The sequence below is a fragment of the Heliangelus exortis genome, chromosome 6 (assembly GCF_036169615.1).
Source record: "Heliangelus exortis chromosome 6, bHelExo1.hap1, whole genome shotgun sequence".
NCBI lineage: Eukaryota > Metazoa > Chordata > Aves > Apodiformes > Trochilidae > Heliangelus > Heliangelus exortis.
Window position 1 is genome coordinate 20,614,494 of NC_092427.1, and position 20,426 is coordinate 20,634,919.

Here is a 20,426-nt window from a genome sequence, read left to right on the forward strand (position 1 = left end):
GATTTTCATATTATTCCAAAGCCTATTACCTCACAGACAAATGGCCAATTTTCTCCATCTCGTGCTCACAAAAGAAACCTTTATTAACTCTTTTTTTTTTGAGGGGGGGGAAATGGTGGAAAATTTCAATTATGAGGCCTGTTGAAGTTTTCTTTTTACCTACTCCTTTCATAGAGCTGCACATTATGTAAAATGCATAATATTTGTAACAAGTAGCTTAACTCTGTAAAGAGAAAGGTAAAGCAGGATGAAAACAGGAGATGAAAGGCCAGAGAGTAAAACAAGCATGCAGCAAGCTCATCACTGAAATCTCATGCCTAGCATGTGTATATGCAGTAAAAAATTGAAAAAAAAAAAAAGATGGAAAGATACCCAGTATTTGTTCACTGCAATTGACAGCTAATTTAAGGCAACTATTTGATTAAAACTTGACATAACAACAGAGGTTTGAAATGACTGGCTAGTCAGGAGCTGGAAATAAAGAGCTCTACAGCACTGCTATAGGGTTGTCTTGTAAATGCCTGACATCAATACCACAGAGCATCAAAACTGGAGTTGCTCCAGTGGCATTTTTTACATTGAGAAGGCTGCTATGATCAGACAAGAGCCTAGTGCTTAAGGGCAAGGAAATGTCAACCTAGGTAAGAACATCTGCCTACAAACACAGCACTTACATCTCTGGAAGATTAAACCCCGCACCACAGTTCTCTCCACCTGGCATTTCAGTATAAAAAACCTTTGGAGATTCCTCCTCAGGGCAAGGTGAGGATGATGTCCAGCTCCACACTTCACAGCACGTCATGCTGCATTAACACAGACTCTCATGGGCTCCACCACCAAGCAGGAACTCAAGGTTCACAGCACTGGTCAACGCACAGGTTGCTGATTCTGTGACCTGTGGTCTGGTCCAGGAAAGGCTGAAACATCAAGCCCAGTTCACCCTGACCTTCCCTTTGATCCTTTGAAGATCACCACATTAAAATCCCTTATCACACAGAAATGGGAAACAATGCTTAAACCCACCAATGTGTCAATCTCAGCATTAATAGGTAACTTTGGAAGAACCAAAATCACAAAGGGAAAATGAGAGAAGAATCATCTCTTCAAGGAGAACAAGTTTAAATTCATCAGGATTTTTACAGTTCACCCACTTAAAGAAAAATTCCTGGGAGAAATATATGCATATTCAACAACCCATTTAGTAAAATTATTCATATGCAAGGCCACATTCCTCCGTTTTAATTTGCACCTGCTTTACAAAAAATGCCAAACATTTTAACAAAGAACTGCAGTGGAGGGGGGGAAAATATTTCTTAATCTATTGATTGTTTTTACATCCTAAAGTCTAAGAAAGATGCAAAAAACTCCCCAAACGTGAAGAGTCTGTCTCTGTGCAGTTCAACTAGCAAGTCACCTTAATAGTTACACTCAAATTGGTTCTTAGCCCTAACAATGCATTGAGTAGAAGCATATATTTATTCTTTAGGGCTTAAAATGTAGGGTTCTGCAATGAAAACCACAACTTACTTATTTCCAGATTCTGCTGTACTTTTTATCATAGTGCCAAGAGCATGGTTTATGACCCTAGGGTAGATCAGACCTGTTGAGACATTCCCCCTTGAATTCCAGGTTTGAGCTACACCTGGCAAACCTCTCCAATCAAACCACTGTCATTAATCTCATGTTACATATTACGAATAAAAAAAAGCTTGTAATCAACTGCCATCCCATCAACCCTCCCCTCACACATCAATTTAATACAGGCACTAGAGAAGCAGAGCATACACACAGCCCCCACAGGCTGGGGCTGTTTTCATCAGCAGCTGGTGGTAAATGCCTACAAAAAGTAGAACAGCAACAGAAAGAGAAACATAAACCCTGCTATACCTTCCAGAACAGCCTGTGGTTTGTGGACTTCCTGAGAGACCTTGTAATCTTTATTTTAAGAGACCTTCCTGGATTTTTTCTTCAGTTTGTCTAACCTAGTGGTTCTCTTTCAGCTGTTTAAGGTCTTCTGAAGGCTCCCTCTTTAAAGGCAGCTTCTTCTCAATGTACCTCTGTAGCTCAGTCACAATAAGCTGATGAGTCCAATCACACAGAAAGCTGAGGACAGGGCATCCTTCAGACACCAAGCCAAAAGAGCCCATTCATTTAAACTGTGATATCCTGACTCAATAATTCAGTTATGTGGTGAACAGGAGAACTAAGTTATACTTAACACAGTGACCTTAGTTTAGTCTTTTTGTTTGCTATAGCTTTATAATACCTAATAATCTCTTTTTATTTTTATATTTTATTTTAGGTATAGAGATTCATAATGAGATTACATGGTTTTACACTTTGAAAAAAATGGCTAGAAATTTTTAAATTAGACACTGTTACTTAAGTAACAAACCAGAACTAGCTTCTCTAGCAGAATTACCTAACTAGCAAGGACTTTATGCTGTCTTGTAAACATCGTCTTGTGATCAGGAACCTTTTTTCATAATCAAGGTTGCTGTCTCAGGCTGACAGCATAGTTCTAAGGACACTAATGACCTAAAGCCAATAAAACACTAATGTGTCACTTGTTTTTGTTCAGTTATAGAGCTGCTTAAAACTTCTTCCTTTTCCAAAAAACGAGGTCAAATCACAGTGCAGCACTTGCACTGAGGACACACAGCATATCCTTCTGCAGTCACAATGCAGCACACAACGTACTGTGAGACCAATTGTCAGAGAATTTTAGGGAAAAAAACCCCGATATCTTTATATATCCAGATGTGCCAGTGTGTACAACAACCAATTTGGCCTGGGACTCATCCTTTCCAGAACCCCCCTTCCTGCTGACCACCACACCACGACACTTTTCCTTTCAACCAGGTAGGCGGAATCTGCAGCCTCTTCCAGCCCTCAGCTAACAGCGGTTTTAAAGGGAAGAAGGAATCTTTCAAGTTGTTTAGCCTGCAATGAAGTGGGTTAAAACAATAGATGAGCTTCACCTCCCTTGTCTTTCTCTCCTCAGCATCAACATAAATGTCTTTCAGCAGGAAACCTTTCATGTCAGAGAGGCTGTGACGACTGTGGCTGAAGGTTTCCCAACAAGTGACCTTTGTGCCTTGGTTGAAAGCAAATCTCTGAAGATTCGGTTGAGATTTTATTAATTTCTGCCCTCCTGCTTCTTAGGTGTACAGCAATCGGCCAGTACTGTATCTCCTGAGAAGCAGGGAATGAAGTTACTGATGATCAGTAGAATTACAACCAGAGTGTTTTGACACTGAATAGGTGATAACCTCCAAGACACCTGCAGTATGCTTACATCAAAAGCAGCATTTGGCATTACAGGCTATATGGTCACATACAGTTGATTATTTTTTTGAAAGTTTTTGTGCAGGCAAAAAAAATGCAGCTAGATATTTTGCTCATTTTTTGTTTGCTTCTACTGTCAATTAAGATTGGTTTTTAAGAAACTTTTACCTACACAGAAGCTGGAGCAGAGAATAGCTGGATCAGGACAGGCTTACAACTCTTCAGTGATGATGCACAAAACAAGGATGCATACATATACTTATCAAATCACAGTCATAAAATCTTACTAAAATCAAGCTTGTTAAACTCTAGATCGATGATTAGCAAAGCAGAACTAGATTTTTTGTGTGTGTGCAGTATGCAATTCAGCAACGTGCTATTTGTTGAAATTCCTGAAACGATTACTGCATAGGAGGACTACAGAAATGACACTGTGACATTGTGTCAGAAGTGACTGTGACAACAAATTGAACATGAACAGAATTCAGCAGTAACCCTAGGGAATTACAAACCTATTAAAAAGCCCAAACCAACAATCACCTTCCTAGCTATCTGCTTATAATGCAAACCCTTCCAGTTCCAAACAAACATTTCTTTTCTTCAACATTGCAGTCAAAATGCCACTTCTGTATCAGTCTCACCTTAAACACGGCAGACCTTTCTTTACAACTATGTAACACTCACTTTGTAAAACTTCAGGCACACAAGAGACCAGAAATAGAAACAAAACCAGGTATCATTACGGTGTCCATCACAAAATGCATAGAAATACTGCATGACAGAATGGAAATACACTCTTCTGAATGTTACAGGTCTGTATTTTGTTTTTTATTTATATATATATATATATGTAGAGAGAGAGAGGGCAAAATGGTCATTAAGATATGTCTTGCAATTTTTGTAACTGGGATGCTGTTCCTGCCACAATGCAAGTGGTGGCTGAACACGGCAGCATGAGTCAGTGGGTGCCCCATGTGTTGTAAAGCAGTAGCATAAAGTCTGGAAACATCAGTATGGAAAACCAGTTGTTCCTAAATTATTTCCATGCCCAATTTTTTTTGCAGTTATAATTAACTGATTTATCCTCAGTGCAGCCTGTGTCCACAGGTAGGGTGCTGGGATGGGCTTTGCAGTTGGCAAGAGGCTAAATGGATGAGCAGCTTTCAAATGAGTTAAATTAGCTCTGATAAGTCCAAACATAGACCGCAGGAATATTTGGAGTGAAACGATGGCAACCATTCCCTAATGCCACACAGCACTATGCCTTGCTTTCTTTTTCACATGTTTGTCCAACTCACAGTCCCAAATATCTGCATTTTTACTGAAATACAAAACACCTAAGAATGCTTCCATATCTATTCCTACTCCACAGTAGGCTGTAATTATAAACAGTTGATTTATAGGGACTAGGCAAAAGAGAATAACTAGCATGACAGGATTGACTACCTGGACTACCTCTTGTGAAGGTCCTATATGGGCAGTATCTATCTGCCTGTCTAACCACAGCACTGTATTTAATGATGCTGTAACAGACAGGAAAGGGCTTTTACTTTAAGAACTTTTGGTGGCAGTTTAGTTTTGTGCATTAGTTGAAGCAACATAATCCATACAAGGACCTTCACATTTAATAGATTTGATTCCAAAGGTTAGAAACTCTTTAATAGGTGAACAATTTTGCCCTTGCTGCAGCTGCAGGTCAGGGTGTTACATTTCACATCTTTCTTGCAGAGAAAAGAGAGTGGCAATGGTGTGACTCTTTGTGCTGGAAAAGGTACTGGAACATGCTGTCCTCTGACAATGTCAGAAGGTTTCTTCCAGGTTTCTTCACAGGGACACTTGAGGGAGCAGACTAAGGAAAGCTCAGGGTTAGAAACTGCAGGTAAAATGCAGTTTTTTTCCAAGCATTATGCACTGCACACTCAGTTAACAGCTGTATTGCTTCCAATTGACACAATATACCAGTTTTTCAGGTATTATACAGGTTCCAGAGAACAATCTGTCTGACACAGAACTGTATTTCTCCAATTCAGTTTATCATTTTGGTTTTGGGATGGCTGAAAGGTGCCAAGAAGCCTGGGGAATAAACCAGCACCTCCCTTGGCTTTTTGCACCTCATCCCATCCTCTCAGACTCAAGTCCCCTTGCAGCTCAGAAACCAGATGAAAGCAGCAAAATCTTTGCTTATTGCTAGAACCACAAATGAGAAGTCTGACTAACCCTTGGCTTTCCATCCACAGAAAACAAAATAACATATTTTCATTTCAAACTTAACTGTAGCTCATCATCAATTCTCCCTGAGATTTGGAACAGAAGAACTTCAGAGTTACAAAACATGCTTGTGAAGAACACAAGTTTTTTGAAATACACTTTTTTGTTCATCCCAGGAAAATAGAAAACGCAGTTCCTTAGTAAAATGGGGTTCATCCTTAGCTACAGAAAACACACATCCAGAGTTTGAGGCTAAACTGCATGGACCAGAACAGCACAGGGGAAAGCTATTAATTGCACAGCAGACAGAGAAGAAATATCTTTGTGTTAAGAAAACAGTTCTAAAAAGAAACAACATAAAAGGTCCTTCATTGTCCTTCAGAAGTTCTTTAGAAGCCAGTGATGAAGAACGTGGAACATGGATTGGCAGAGAAAACACAGAATTTGCAAAGTCTACAGAGTCACAAAGCACATTTATTGCTCTATCACCAGCTCCTTTTTCTCAGGCCACCTCTGCATGACTGGGAAAACAGAGCTGTGCTTGTTTTGTCTGTGCTGGGACAGAGAAGCCCAATGACAGCTCTCTGCTTGCAGCTGCCTTGCATCCCCCTGACCAGAAGAGCAGACTCTACCATCCTCCTGGACATGGCTGGAGTAGCCCAACAGCAGCTACCAACATTGGCCTGATGGTCAGAGCTCTTAAGTCAATGCAACACTTAACAGGGTGAGGATGATCTGGATTTGACACTGAAAAACTTGGGCTTTCTATAGCCCCTAACATCTCAGAGATGGATTGAGGGCAGGCAGGTTCATGCTGGCACAGCCATGAAGTTTTAAAACTGTTTAACAAGAGTAAGAAAAACAAACACTGGGAAAGGCCTTTCTGTGAAGAGTACCTCCAAGAAAGCTTTTTAATTCTGCTTGTTTTCAAGCTGAAAACTTCCTATTATCACTAGGTGTTCCATTAACTGCAGCAGCACAAGGGTACCAAAAGAGACAGGACTCTGAGAAGTGATTCCTCTTTGAAACATGGCACTGTGTAATCCTGCTCTGAGCAAGTTTAGACAGCATGGTGGGAAAAACACTGCTGGTTGCTGGCACCTTGCCTAATGTAAGCATTCCTGCTGTTACCCTCAAAAACTGAAAATTTTTTTCAGTGACAAGTTCTGTGCCGTGAACTCAAAACCTTCTCTCTGGGTTTCCTTGCTCTGGAAAAATGACACAAGAATGAAATTTTCCAAAACAGGAATAAAAATTTAATTTTCCTCCATCTGCAGCGCAGTTACTTTAGTATTTCTGTTGCTGTGACCACTGTCTCAGAAAACCAGTAGATAGATCAATTAAGTAGAGAAAGAATCAATCCCAGAAAGAACTGTGCAACATGCAGATAGTGTGGAGAAAGAAAAATCAGCAGAGCATAAAAGAGATGAGCATCAGTCCTTGGAATTAGTGAATCACCCTGGGCTCACTAGTGTCCGTCATCGTGATATCTGAACACTTGGGCAGAGGTCAATGATCAAAGCAGGCACGTTCAAGGAGAAAAAAAGACCACAAAGTGCAGTAAAAATGCTGGAGTTTGCTGCAGACCAGATTTAAACCTCACTGAACACCTCATGAAGGAACCCAGAATATCTGTTTGAAATTGGACACTTGAAATGTGAAGGCACCGCAGAATCCAGAATTACCCAAATAACTTCACTCTGATCCATTGTAACTGTCTGTGATTAGCTACTGCAGGAGGATCATCCTTTTCAGAGCTCAGGATTTCCAAAAGGCAGAAGTTATGGTTCTCCCATGATTATCATCACAGCCTTCTGTAGCCCTTTTCCAATGAGTCCCGTGCTGTATCTCAAACACTTCATCAAAGTGGCCAAGGCAAAGCATGCACCTCTCAGAAGATGCATTTCTCTTTCTTTTACTGTTTAATTGGGATTTGTGATCTACAAAATTGAGGCCTTTACAGGTTTAAATCCATACTTATAGCAAGTGTGGAGGAAGAAAAATATCAAAAAGGAAATCTTTTAGATTATTAGACAGATTTGTAGCAAGTGCTGGAGAACAAGCAAATAAGCCTTTTCCTGAGGAAAGGCTGAATTACTGAACTGAAAACTGCCTTGAATTGCAAGTCTGATGTAAAAATGCTACATACATTCAACTACTTGGAGAAAAACCTCTCAGAGTCCAAGGCATCTCAGACACACACTCTGCTGGCTTGTGACAGGGCTGTCCCAGGGCTGGAGTTATTCCTATTGGTCAGTACCACAGCGAGCTCAGGGGGATGAACACTACCTGGCTGGTCATCTACAAAGCACCAAATGTACCTTCTGGCTTGCACCAACACAAGTACCAGAAAATACAGACAAAGGATGCAAAGGGCCCATGTGTCAGGATTTGGAAAAAGCATCCCCCAGCCTTTCCTGGTCTTGCTAGAAAGTACTTACTGGGAATCTGCCATCACTATGACTTTTTCTGAGATGCCCTTCTTCTAAAGGACAGGGAACTCTACCATGCTTCATTACTTACTCCTTTGGCTTCTGCTGACAGATGAGGCTGATTGTCCTATCTGTCAGCCATCTCCTCCCAGTCCTGCCAAGGAATGAAGGGCCAGCAAGATCAGTTGTCAGTTAAGGATGCCCAGAATTCCTCTGTGCAGAAAGTTGCAATTCTTCTGGTGGCCAATTGGTATTTTTCACTGGGTTGTGCTTTACAAGAAATGTTATAAAAATAATTTAATGAGCACTGTGGTCCATCCAAGCCAGACAACTGTGAGCCCCAGGCCAGGAATGAGTGCCCATGGCAGAAGGCATGTAAGAAGAGGCAGGTGAAAGCAAGCTGATAGGTTCATGTAAGGTACAGAGATGGAGACAGCAGGTGTCAGCACTCACCGCTGCTTTCAAGGCTCCCCGGGTATTTCTGCCTGCCAGCCAGTTCTAATCCTTCCTAAAGCATATTTATCCAATTTACATGGAAGGGGAGAGTTTTGTAAAGCTATAGAAATTGACAGTGCAGACAAGGAGAAGAGCAAGGGAAAACAGAGATGGATGTGGGATGTTGTACTCCGTGCTCCAGCCAGAACTCAGGACACATTTTTGGGATGAGAGGCACCACAACTGCAAATCCCCCATCGCTCGCTGCAGGTCAGAAGTCCGTGTCTGCAGACCAGGACCACACAAGCTCTGGCTCCAGTGACTTGTGAAAATAATCTCCCCAGGAGAAAGAAAACATACACTTATTAACTACTCAGAAAGAGATTTTCAAAGGCTTGATATCCAGCTGGTCTTGATTCATATTGACTTCAACAAATTAGTCTTGGACTATTGGATGGTGAGCGCTCTGAAAAATCCCCTCTCTAACTTGCCATTGAGGTATGAAAACAAGTGGTGTAAAAGGGATTGTTAGGAAAAAAAAGATGACAAATTAAAAATGAAAGGTTAAAATAAAATTTGGCTTCAGGCCATAAACTAGGGGGAAACTAACAGTAAAGATAGTTAAATGACTGGAAAGAGAACGCAACAGGAGCTATTATGAAAAAAAGCTAAAAGCTTTAAAAAAAAGGATTTGTATAGATAGCTGGGGAAATAAATTCTGTATGTGACAGAAGTGCAATTGAGAAATTAAATAAATGGAAAATAAGGATGCCTAAATAGTAGTTACCATGCCCCTTCTCAGTTGTATACTATTATCACATCTATTTTTAATGTCTCTTCAGCTGTCTGCAATTGTCATTCTTTTTTTCAGAACTTGTTCCAATGCTCTTTGATACTGAATTAGCTGGTTTTTACTCTCCAATGCTCACAACCACATCCTTTTCTTACTCAACACTCCCCTTTTCCAATCATGTTTTTCCATTGTCTCTGTTTTTCATCTCTCCTTATATGTTGACTCCCCAGTTTCTGAGCTTGCCAACTTGTTCATCTTTTTTTCTGGAGCTCTTTTGGTTGAATCCTAGCATGTTTCTTTTCTTCTTTTCTAAAGATACAAGTATGTTTTATATCATATCTGGCTACTGTACACATTGTTACCCCTTCAGAAAGGCATTGAACAGCTATAGCAGTGTTCACGTTGGAAATCAGAAGCTAAACTAAGGAAAAAAATAAGTTCTTTTTGGCTTTTGCTTTCTGATTCTTAAAAAAGAACCCAAACATTTAAACTCTCCCCTTTTCCTTTTTATCATCAACTTAATCTTTGCATGAGCAGCTGAATATTCAAACAATAACAGACATCAGAAGCATTTGTGATTCCAGATCTCAGGAAATGTGTAAGAGATAACACAAGATTTAATAATACTGAAAAAATACCTAAGTTCTACAATAATGTATGGGCGACTTTTTTTTTTTTTAACCTTTTAGCAAGTATGCCTGTACTTTTATATTACCCTTATGGATAACGATTCTCCATATTAACTTGGGAGACTTTATTATTTATTAAAAAAAAAATCAGTTCCAAACTATATATCAGACAGTCAAATTCACCACTGTGTGATGCCTCAGACCATTTGTCTTCATCATTAGAAGAACAGTCTTTAAATTTTCTCCTTTAGTACAATTCTCTTTACCTTCTGTATACAAAGCCAATGGTGTAGCTGAGTTGTACTTAACAATGCTCTTTGGAACAGTATTTTCAAAATTTAGACTTCCATCACACAGTGAGCTTACCTTCAGCTGTGCCTGAGATCCCATCAGCTTTGAAATTGCTCGTGCTTTTCTTCCTGCGGTGTTTCTTTCTGTTGGCATGAGGTGAAGGAGGTGGATCGAGCTTGGGGCTTGTTGTACTGGATATACTTGGACTTGAACACACAGAATCTCCTAATCCAGTATCTGCAGTTTGGGGGTGGGAAGAAGGAAAATTAAAAATACTGCATAATTTAAATGAATGATTGCTACAGCCCAAGATAAACCTCTTGCTGTCTATTAGCAGCTGACTTCTTGAGCTCATTGACTTCCAAAGGCTACAAGAGAGCCTCTTAACAATATCCACTTTTTTTTTTTTTTTTCAAAAAAGTGCAGAAAAGCAACTTGTCTTTAGTTCTGATTCAAGTCTGATTAAATCAACAGGACTCTGTACCAATTTCAGAAGCAGGCCAGCTGGAACGCACAAAAAACAATGGGAAATCACTTTATTACTTTTAGTTGCTGGTTCTTACAAAGATCTTACTGATCCCCAAATTAACTAATGTCACGCTAGGATACCTTAATACATAATAGGATAGAGATACCCCAACATCCTCTGAACAATCTCTGCTTTCATTAATATTGAGAAAGACAGAGAAAAAAGGTGGTGATGGCAATAAAGGTGGGGAAAAAAGGTTACTACTGTGTGCCTTGTACAATTAATATTGTGCGATAAAGGGTCACTTACTACCTGCTCCCAATAAAAAAAAAAAATCACACGTTTAGTGTGGTCAGTTTTGCCACTGTATTAGCTGTGGTAGGACAACATGCAACAATTTTAAGAACTAGTGACAGAGTAATTTTCTACCCTCTCCCAGCAATTAGTTCACTCAACCAAATCAAAATTAACACCCCTCTCTCTATTCCCTGGTCCATGTCATGGCTGAGGATAGACAAATGCCTTCTTTTTGAGTAGTGCTTCTACTACTTCTACTGTTAGAAACATCTAACAGTGATATTTAAGAAAAGTTTAGGTAATGAGGATGTACATGAAGTTCCAATCCTCATTTGAGTCTTTTCACATAGCAAATAACCAAGGAACCTTAATTCACTACTTTTCTCCAAGGTTAGTAAGATGATTTTAGTTTAATTTCAGTTGATCTTTTGGTTACCATTAGTACATTTCTATTTTGTTGGTCTGGCTTTGGTTTTAATTAAAAATGTAATATAACATCCTACATTTTACTTCAAGTGCTTGTTATAGTGAAAAGTGAAGCTGTTTTCAACAGCCTTGGTTAGGTACCCTATTGCACTTAAGATGAATAAATACTTCAGAAAAGCATCAAGCCAAGACTATGGAAAAAGTACCTTCTGATTTTTTGAGTAGTTAAATCCCAAGCAACTGCCTATTTGACAAAGAAACACATAAAGTTTACTTAGTAATTACCTGGATGCAAGTCGCCTACCACTAGTCCTAAATATTTATGTCCACTTTTGAGATTTAAAAAGGTTTCCTACACTGGGCACTTAAAAAGAAGGAAAAAAACACACAAAACCCCCTCCTGTAATGGTATGATAATAGCCATGTTGAAACAGCCCACCACAAAGCCAGGCACTGGCAAGGAAGAGGCCTGGCTATGGTGGCCACAGAGCAGCAAAAATGCATCTTGTTGATATTCATATGCTTGTGAAAATTGAGAAAATTCAACAATACCACTTACTTATATCTAACAGAATTTCTGAAAAGGCTTAACTTCTTTCCCTTCAGAAAATATGAGGTGTGTGGCAACAGACAGGCCCCACTCACAGCTTTCACTTTAAAAAAAAAATACCCATTTTACTCAAGGGGAGAAAAAAAATCCAGGAAAAACCAGCTTTGCCACCCTCTCCCTCTCCTCTCAAAAAGCTCTTTCCCACATATCAGTGATGCTGAGGCACGTGTTGAAGTGCTTTGGTTGCCAAGGCAGTTGTAAAAGGCAAGTGTCTGGCACTGCCTATGACTCCATCATTAACCAGAACGCCCTGAGCCCTAAAAACACGAAGAAACCACACCCTGAGGCAACACCTCAGAATGGATTTTTCAGTGGGATCCTTGTTAGAAATTGTTAAGGTAGATCTCCAGGCTCACCGTGGCTCAGTCTAATGTCTAGGTTATAAATCGCACCAACAAAACCCGCTCATGAGGGCTGAAAAATGAGGAGCATGCAGTTTGGCCACACACGTCAGAGAGCTGAAGAATTAACCTCCTATGGTAAGCCCGCACAATTGCAGCCCTTTCCAGGTAATAGCCTCCTGTCCTTGGGTCAAGCAGCTCTGAAGTCAAGAGCCCAAAGCTTTCCCTCCCCCTCAACCAGCAAAGAAACGTGAGTTGCTTGTAAACGGGTGCCAAGTTGATACTGTTGGTGTATTAATGCCCTGTATTCCAGGTTTCAGAGACCACCCTTTGAAGATGGAAGTTATTTAACATTCTCCCGGTTTAAAATATGAGCAATCAGAAGACACTAGGCTTACACGCTGTGCTTTCCCATTTCCCACTACTTCTCTTGCCTGACAAGGTATTCTTCAAATTGAAAAGAGGGCTCCTGAAAGCCTGGCTTCGGAAAACTGTAAATGAGTTCAGGCTTCAGCCCGGTGAATGCAATTTCATACTCCTGACTGAATACAAATAATGCATTTTATTTTGTATCAATTACCACGCCTGAGAACAGACGACCACTGCCGGCACTATTAAATAGTATATATAAAAAAAAAAAAAAAAAAAGGCAAGGAAAAAGGCACGCCAAATTAAAAAAGCAAGCGCCTCATTACTCCACATCTAAACCAGCTTTGACAGAGGCACTGGAACTCATAAGATGCGTTTGACTGGGTTGGGATGGGCTGTTTTCCAGCCATCCTGCATGTTCAATGTCAGCCATTAGTTCTTCCCAATCGGGCATCAATGTTCAATGCACACCCGAAAAAATATATAATACTGGTAATAATAATAACAATCTGCAGCTTCTCTGAGCTTCAATACTTGAAGTATGAGTCAAAGAAGCAGTTTCACTTTTCACTCGGGAAGATGACAAGCATGACTAGAGGGGGAATAAAATAACATTCAGCTCGCATAAATATCAAGCGGGCTGCTTGAGACTGATGGGCCAGGAATGTATTCTTAGCCATCACTCTGGCAGACAGGCCCAAGGACACTCATAACTTATTTTACAATCATTTAGTTTCAGCTCAAGTGGAAAACGTGACAACTTATCTCTGCTGACAAGATGCCATATCGAACCTTACAATTAACTCTCCCATGATTATCTGCCCAGCCCATCATTAGCTTTGCAGTTTTGATGGACTGTACAGGCAGCTTTCCTTGATGATGGTCATCATTTGCAGGGTGTATATCTATATTATACAACATTAAGGACAAAATTCTCCCCTTGCCATGTAGCTGGGGTTGTCCTGACCAGCACATCCTCGATTCTGGAACTGCTGGACCACATTTCTAAGTCACATGCAGCAACACACTGCTGAAAAGTGACTTCTCCACAGAGGAGCTCACTGTGCCTCAGCCTGTGCCACAGCCTATACCCTGCTGCCTGCAGCCTATGGAAGGGAGCTAGAGATGCCCAGGCCCTAACCCAGCGAACAGCAGCCTTCCTCCCTGCCCTCTCTCCCCAGAGCAACTTTAAGTCCCCTGAGCTGAAAGTGAGAGCTGACATGTTTACTTCTCTAAGCTCAACACATCAGCGTGTCAAGGAGGTAAGGTGGATGGCATGAGCTTCACATGCATGTTTGGTGACTTTCTGTACCAACAAGAAAACATCTTTCTCATTGAAAGGTGAATTTCTGGCTTTGCAGGGTTGTGAACTAATCCCAAGTTTACACCAGGAGATAGGAGAGATTCTACACAAACTGGTATGAGAAAGCACAGGTGGTCATTCCAGAAACGTAGTAAAATAATACATTCAGAATATACTGAGGATAGGTTTAAGTCTATGCAAGTACTTGAGGCCATTTTACAATATACAGTAGCTCACTCTATGCCTGGAGCAGCAAGTGGCACTTGGCAACCAAACCCCTTAAGCTATCAAGATACACAAGATTAAAAAAACTGACCCCTCTGTTATTTGCGCTAAGATCTTTTTCTCTATAGCTGCATGACACAAGGGTTAAGGCAAAGATTCTGCTTATTCAAGTCCGCCTCTTGTTCGCTAGAAATTACAGAATTGAAAAAAAAAGCCATTGCAGCTTTTATACCATTGACCAAATCCCAGTCTGGCCTCTGTCCTGGATGCATTTTGTAGTTAAGGTCATAAGAGAAACTCCTTTTGATTACAACAAATTCTGGTAGGAGAAAGCAGAGGCAGAAGGCAAGAAGTACGTTATCTACAACTGTAGCCTAGAATTATGGGATGGAACATAAAATGAAAAAAGAAACTAACCAGTCCTTCTCACAAGAGTCTTGAGGGCTGTGCTGTTGTATTGTCCTTTATTTGCCATTTGAAACACTTACATTTGAAATCCTCTCTCAGTATGATAAGATTTTTGTAAAAGGTAGCATGCCGCACAAACTCCACATCTTATCTCTTTATAGTTTTAGTATTTGTTAAGCTGCATGTGCTCCACAAACAGATCTCAAAGACACCTCCATTTATGCCCTCTAAAGACATCACAAGAGTCCTCCTGGATTTGAAAAGGGTAAGAAATCCAGTTCAAACCCAGCCTGTGCTTCCTTGGTGCCCCTAGCACAGTGCAACTGACTTGCACCCCAGACTCCCAGGGATCTGCTCAGAAAGCATCTGAGATTTGGACTGAAGCCATTTCTCCTTCACTGCCTGAAGTAGAGATGCAGCAGACACCAGCATAAGACCCAAGGAAGTGAGAACAATGAGGGACAATAAGACGGACAATTCGAGTGCCCCAAAGCAGGGTAAAAGAGGTGGGGGTGCAAAAAACACGAGGAAAAGAGGCAACATGCAAGGTATGGGAATAGCCGAAATAATAGCACAAAAATTGAAATACAAAAATCTGAGAGTGGAGCTTCATCTTTATCCCACGGTTCCTTTTCTCTCTCATACATATACAACCCTCTCTCCTGTGTAACCATCTGCAGCGGAAACAAGGATGTTCTGACCTCTTCTATCTCTGTCTTTTGATTTATTTCGTATTTTTGTCAAATCACCTATTTACAAAAACTTGAAACAAACTCAACAGGTGATGCTATTCTCCACAGACCAAAGTTGAGCTTGATCTGGTTTACATTTTTCTTGCATCTTCTTGTTAAAATTTTCCAACAGGCTTTCAAAGTGAAATTAGACCTTTTTGTCAAGCCCAGCTCCCCAATGCGGTCTTATTCTCAAGTGGCTGGAGATTGATTAATTTGGGTTTTTGATTGTTGAAGTGACAAGAAGCCAGACGTTACAAAAGCAGGACTGGTGAATGGGATCAATTAAAGAGCAGAAGCAGCAACACAATTAATAGCACCAGGTTGAAGGGGAAAAAGAAAGCGCTGATGACGAAAACAACAGCAACAGCTCTGACTGCAGCAGGAATCTTTGCTAAGACCCAAGGAAGGCTGAATCCAAAGAGGGTGTTTCAGAACTCTTACTATGCCATTAGTGTTGAAATGAAATAAGGCAAAGATGTCGGTAGCTGGTAGACTGAATAATAAAAAAATAGCTGGACACTTTCATCTTCCACACATGTGTTTTAAATAGAGGCGAAAAAAGCAATCCTTTTATTTAAACAGGGGAAGCAATAGACTAAAACCATCTGTAGTTGTATTTCAGACCCATTTCCCCAAGCTGAGATTTTTCTGGCTGTGAAATCCAATGCTCTACAGCTTCCCTTTACAGCTATTACCATAAATGTTCTATCAAGTTCTTTATATTCCTTCTCTGCCTCAAACTGAAGTTAAAGGGATGCTGCAATTGCACAATGACTGCAGAAGGCTGGAGTCAGGCAGAGAGGAACAGGACCAGCATTAAAATCCTGTCAAAACCGCAGCTTGGCAGAAGTCTGCAGATGATAATAATCACTCCTGAGTGAGGAAGAAGGGGTGGCATAGGATTACAGCCTACAGAAAACAAAAAGACAAATATTTTTCAAGTACACAGAGCTCATACCTTTGCTAGGAACTGGGCACATCTGGTCATCGTTTAGCTGAATCCAGCTTGGACACAAGCTATTGAGGGCTTAAATTAACCTGCTGCACTGAGCGAAATTAAAAGGAAGCTCTGAGCAGAACTGGGGGACGGAGATGAAAGAGCCTCAGGAGTATTCTCTTTCCACGGCATCTACCATTTTTCCAGCCTTGTGCCTAGAGCCTGTAAATCACAAAGCTATCCTGTCATGTACAGAAAGCCTCTCTGAATGCCCAAGTTACTGCCTCCTTCCCTCTAACAGCAATTTCAATTAAATAAGAAAACCAAAGCTTCCTTCTTGACAAAAAAAGATCCCCTTGCTTTCAGAGGGTCTGGCTTTTGATACATGGTAGCATGTCTCAAGTAAGGCAGACCTGAAGGCATGAGTGGCGTGACAGGATCGTTTCCACTCCGCAGCCTAATAAGCCACTTTGTGACAAGCAAGGGACATCATCCACAGGCATGGAAGAGAAAGTCGGTCTCCTGGCACAGCTATCGAAAGGACTGACTTCAATAATCTTGGAGATAGTTAAGACCCTCGTTATGATCTCCCTTTTCAAAAGGAAAGACAAAGTTACCTCTAGGTTGTTTCCTACTAACGTGCAGTTTCTGGCCATTGTAAACGAAGCATGAAAGAAAAAATGCAATACAGTGCTAAAAAAACCCAACAACCCCCCACAAAAATACTTTGTTCACTACATTTGCCTTTTAAGGTGCAACATATTACAGTGCTGGCAAATCATACTGCTCCCTAGAAATTGAAGTACTGCTAGCAAGAAAAGAAGCAACCATATTCTGTTGCAACTTCCCTTTCAAAACCATTTTATGAAGTGAGCTCCTTGTGTCATGGAAGAATTTACCATCTGACACAAGCAGAGGAAATGTCTATCCCTAAGCGACTCTCCTGGCTTGCCAGTGACAAGCAAAATAAAGACTGTATATAAATATATATATATAAAACTCTATTTCAGAGGACCTAAAAGCCTGAGAATTTGGACAGAGTACTCAGAACATGGACAGATACTAATCTCTCCCCTACACAACATGCCTAAACCTGGTTTAGGGGCAGAGATACTACAAACTACTCTCTGAGTTAACACCATCTGCTAATTTATCTTATTCTCCATTACACCGAGGCATCTTTGCATTTGCCTCCATTTTACTGTATGCTGAGTGTGCCCCGTGGAAGAATTAAGGATGACAATTTGTTTGAATATATAAGGACAACAAATTAGGAAGAGATTTAAGTCTGAGATTTTGTAGGATGCCACTACATCCAAAACCAAACTTCGTGACTCCCACTGAACAGTCTGGATGTATACAGGATGTCTCTAATTCTTCTGGCACTAAGTTTTCAGATCTGTAGAGAAGATGTGATTCTTACATGGTGTCACTCTGAATTGCTACAAACTGGGTGCATGATGCTTCAGGACTTGCTGCTTCTGCCCATTGACTGTGTACAAAATGGAGAGGTGAGGGATATTACAAAAGGCAGGTGGTTATGGGGGGGGATTCCAGTTCTTAGCCACTCAGGGAGAAGGATGATGATGGTCCTTTTGAAGACACATTACACAGCTCTGGAATATTTTCAGGGCAGCACCTTCCTGCTCAATTCCACTTTTGAAGGAAGGAAGATAACCAGATACACCTCAAAAATAGCTACCAACTATTTTTGTGATTTGCAAGTGATAGTGATTTGCAGAAAAATAAACACTTGGAGCACTACTACTCCATCATGATCAAATATATACAAGACTATGTGACAAAAGGTAATTTATATCCCTGGTCAAAATGATAAGCATAAATTCACCTTAATTACAGAGAGGGTCAGAGCTCCACCCTGACCTAACAATTGTCTTCTATTTGCAAAACCCCCTCATTTAACATGATTTTTCTTTTAGGTCTCAAAGAATTTGGAAAATAATGAATTCATGCCTTACTGAATAATTTCCTTCTAAAATATTTACCTTGTATTTCAAGATAGGTAAAATAAGACAGAAGATAAGAAGTGACTCTCTTCAAAGAAATGCTCAGAGCCAGAAAGAGCCGTGTCTCTTGTCTCTACTGCTGTACTTTCTGTGTAACTTGTGGGTAACTTCAAGCATCAAACCTACTCACTGGTAATTGAGAAGAGATTAAGAAACTCTCCATCAGTCCATAAGGCTTCAGTGACAAACCCTAACACCAGTGTTTTGGAAAAAATCAACAGACTTTCCCAATTAACATTTTCCAATTAAAGCTGAATAAGTTCTGTATACCAAATAGGCAATTAATAGGCTAAGGCTTTCCTGGTAATGCTTGCCAAGAGCATCAGTGTCAGAATGGAAAAGAAATAAAGGAATCAACACCAAGGATACTCTTAATATAAGGCAAAATTAAACATTTTCCTATGGCAGAAACCTACAGCTAAAAGTGAGGCTCTTAACATAAAGCTGTCTTTGCTGCTTTTTTCTGGGTATCAGATGACGTAACTGTCACTGACCTTTTTATTTTTAAATTTAATCAAGCACTTTGAGTTTCTTCCAGCTCTTCTGAGGGTTTCAATAACCCAAGCCAGGGCCCTTCTTTTGCTCTCAGAAAATCCATGCATCAGAAAAGCCACTCGCCTAGAGGGACCTGTAAACTGGATACTGCTCATCGACCTGGGCTGTGGGTGGCACACACCACGGCTGAATTAAGGGATGAGATCAAGTGTAACAAATGAAGAAGGGCTCAGAGACTTGAAAGAATATGCTCCTCCACCTGTGGGAAGGCCAGGCCTCTGCTTCAGCTGCCACCCAACAATCGGCAGGTTGTGAAGGAGTTGTGGATCAGGTTTAACACAGAGGCTTCTTTCACCCCTTGAACTGTATATGCTGTGAAGAAGCTTTGAAGTGTTGGATTCCATAGGTAACTTATACACAACACTCCTATATCCCACACTCTGTGATCTGGACTAGAAAGAAACCTAGGCTGCAAACAGACATGCTTGATGAGACAACTGCTCTCATGTTAATTGGAACAGAGACTTCATTAAGCTGGAGAAGAAACACAAGCATCCTGTGCTTTTCTTGCACGTGTTTTGTGCAAAGCCTGACAAAACAAAGCAGGGTGCATCCAGACCCACATTAAACAAGCAATCTAATGAGTACACAAAGATCTATTTGAACTTCAAAAGTACAGACATAAAAACAAGAAATTCTGAAACCAGGAATTACTATATTGGTTGTAATTTTTTAATTTCTCAACTTAGTGTTTAAAACATTATTAACCTCTACTTAAATTTAAATTTATGTCATTATTATATAATTTTAACTATTAAAAAATAGGCAAAAAGATTAGGAAAAATAAAAGTGTACTGATATGGTAAGTTTACTCATTTCCATGCTTCAGTCTTACAAGGTCCTTAAATATGGAAAGTCTTTGGCTTCTGAAATTTTAAAGCCATATTATTTGCATTAGAAGAACCTATAAAGTGTCACACCTTGCTCTTGCATTATTAAGTCTTCCCTGTAGGTTGACTTAAAAATGTGTCTCTCTGAATTTACATTATCATCTCTAAATATGATTTTATTTTTCAAAGTTCATAAGCTCCTGTAAAATACGTGAATCTGGCTCATGTATTTATTACCTTGCAATTATAATTCATCATGACAGATTACTCCTGAATGCATACAGGCATCTTCACATCAAATGCAGCTCCTCAGCTTTCAATAGCTGGTGTCAGAAGATCTGTCCTGCTGCTGCTGCTGAACACAGCTGATGAGCTGATGTCTCAGCCATTACTGAGGCAGTCTAAGACCACAGGTCACATTTATTTCTGAAATACAATCTCAGCTGAACCTCTGTCTCAGACTATCTGATAACCTGCCAAGGAACATCACAGCAAAGCTCATTCCAGACTGGAAACATTGAAGAATAAAGCAAACTACTTAAACTACAAACACATAAATAAAAATATTTGAAAGCTTAAACTATACTTTTATTTGAATGAGATTGTTGTTTGGCCTCCCTGATGAAGAGCTTACTTTGTACAGGGGTGTAATCACCTTCAATATTAACCCTTCCATTCTGACAGATACCAATAAAGAAACAGAGAACAGAATGTATTTTACAGACTTCTAAGTGCTGTATATGTCAAATGTCAAGCATGTGAGCTACAGAGAACCAACTTGCAACTGAAGTTAGATAAGGAGACAGCTGTGGAGATATA

At 40.2% G+C, this 20,426-nt stretch overlaps 1 protein-coding gene across 10 annotated transcripts in view; it reads right to left on the reverse strand.

The window, feature by feature from the left end:
- AGAP1 (ArfGAP with GTPase domain, ankyrin repeat and PH domain 1) overlaps positions 1 to 20,426 on the reverse strand; it is a 346,938-nt gene that overhangs the window by 79,231 nt on the left and 247,281 nt on the right. For all 10 annotated transcript variants that reach the window (XM_071747095.1, XM_071747094.1, XM_071747093.1 and 7 more), the window contains one exon: positions 10,152 to 10,313. In XM_071747095.1, the coding sequence (XP_071603196.1) occupies positions 10,152 to 10,313 (162 nt within the window). The remainder of the gene's footprint in view (positions 1 to 10,151; positions 10,314 to 20,426) is intronic.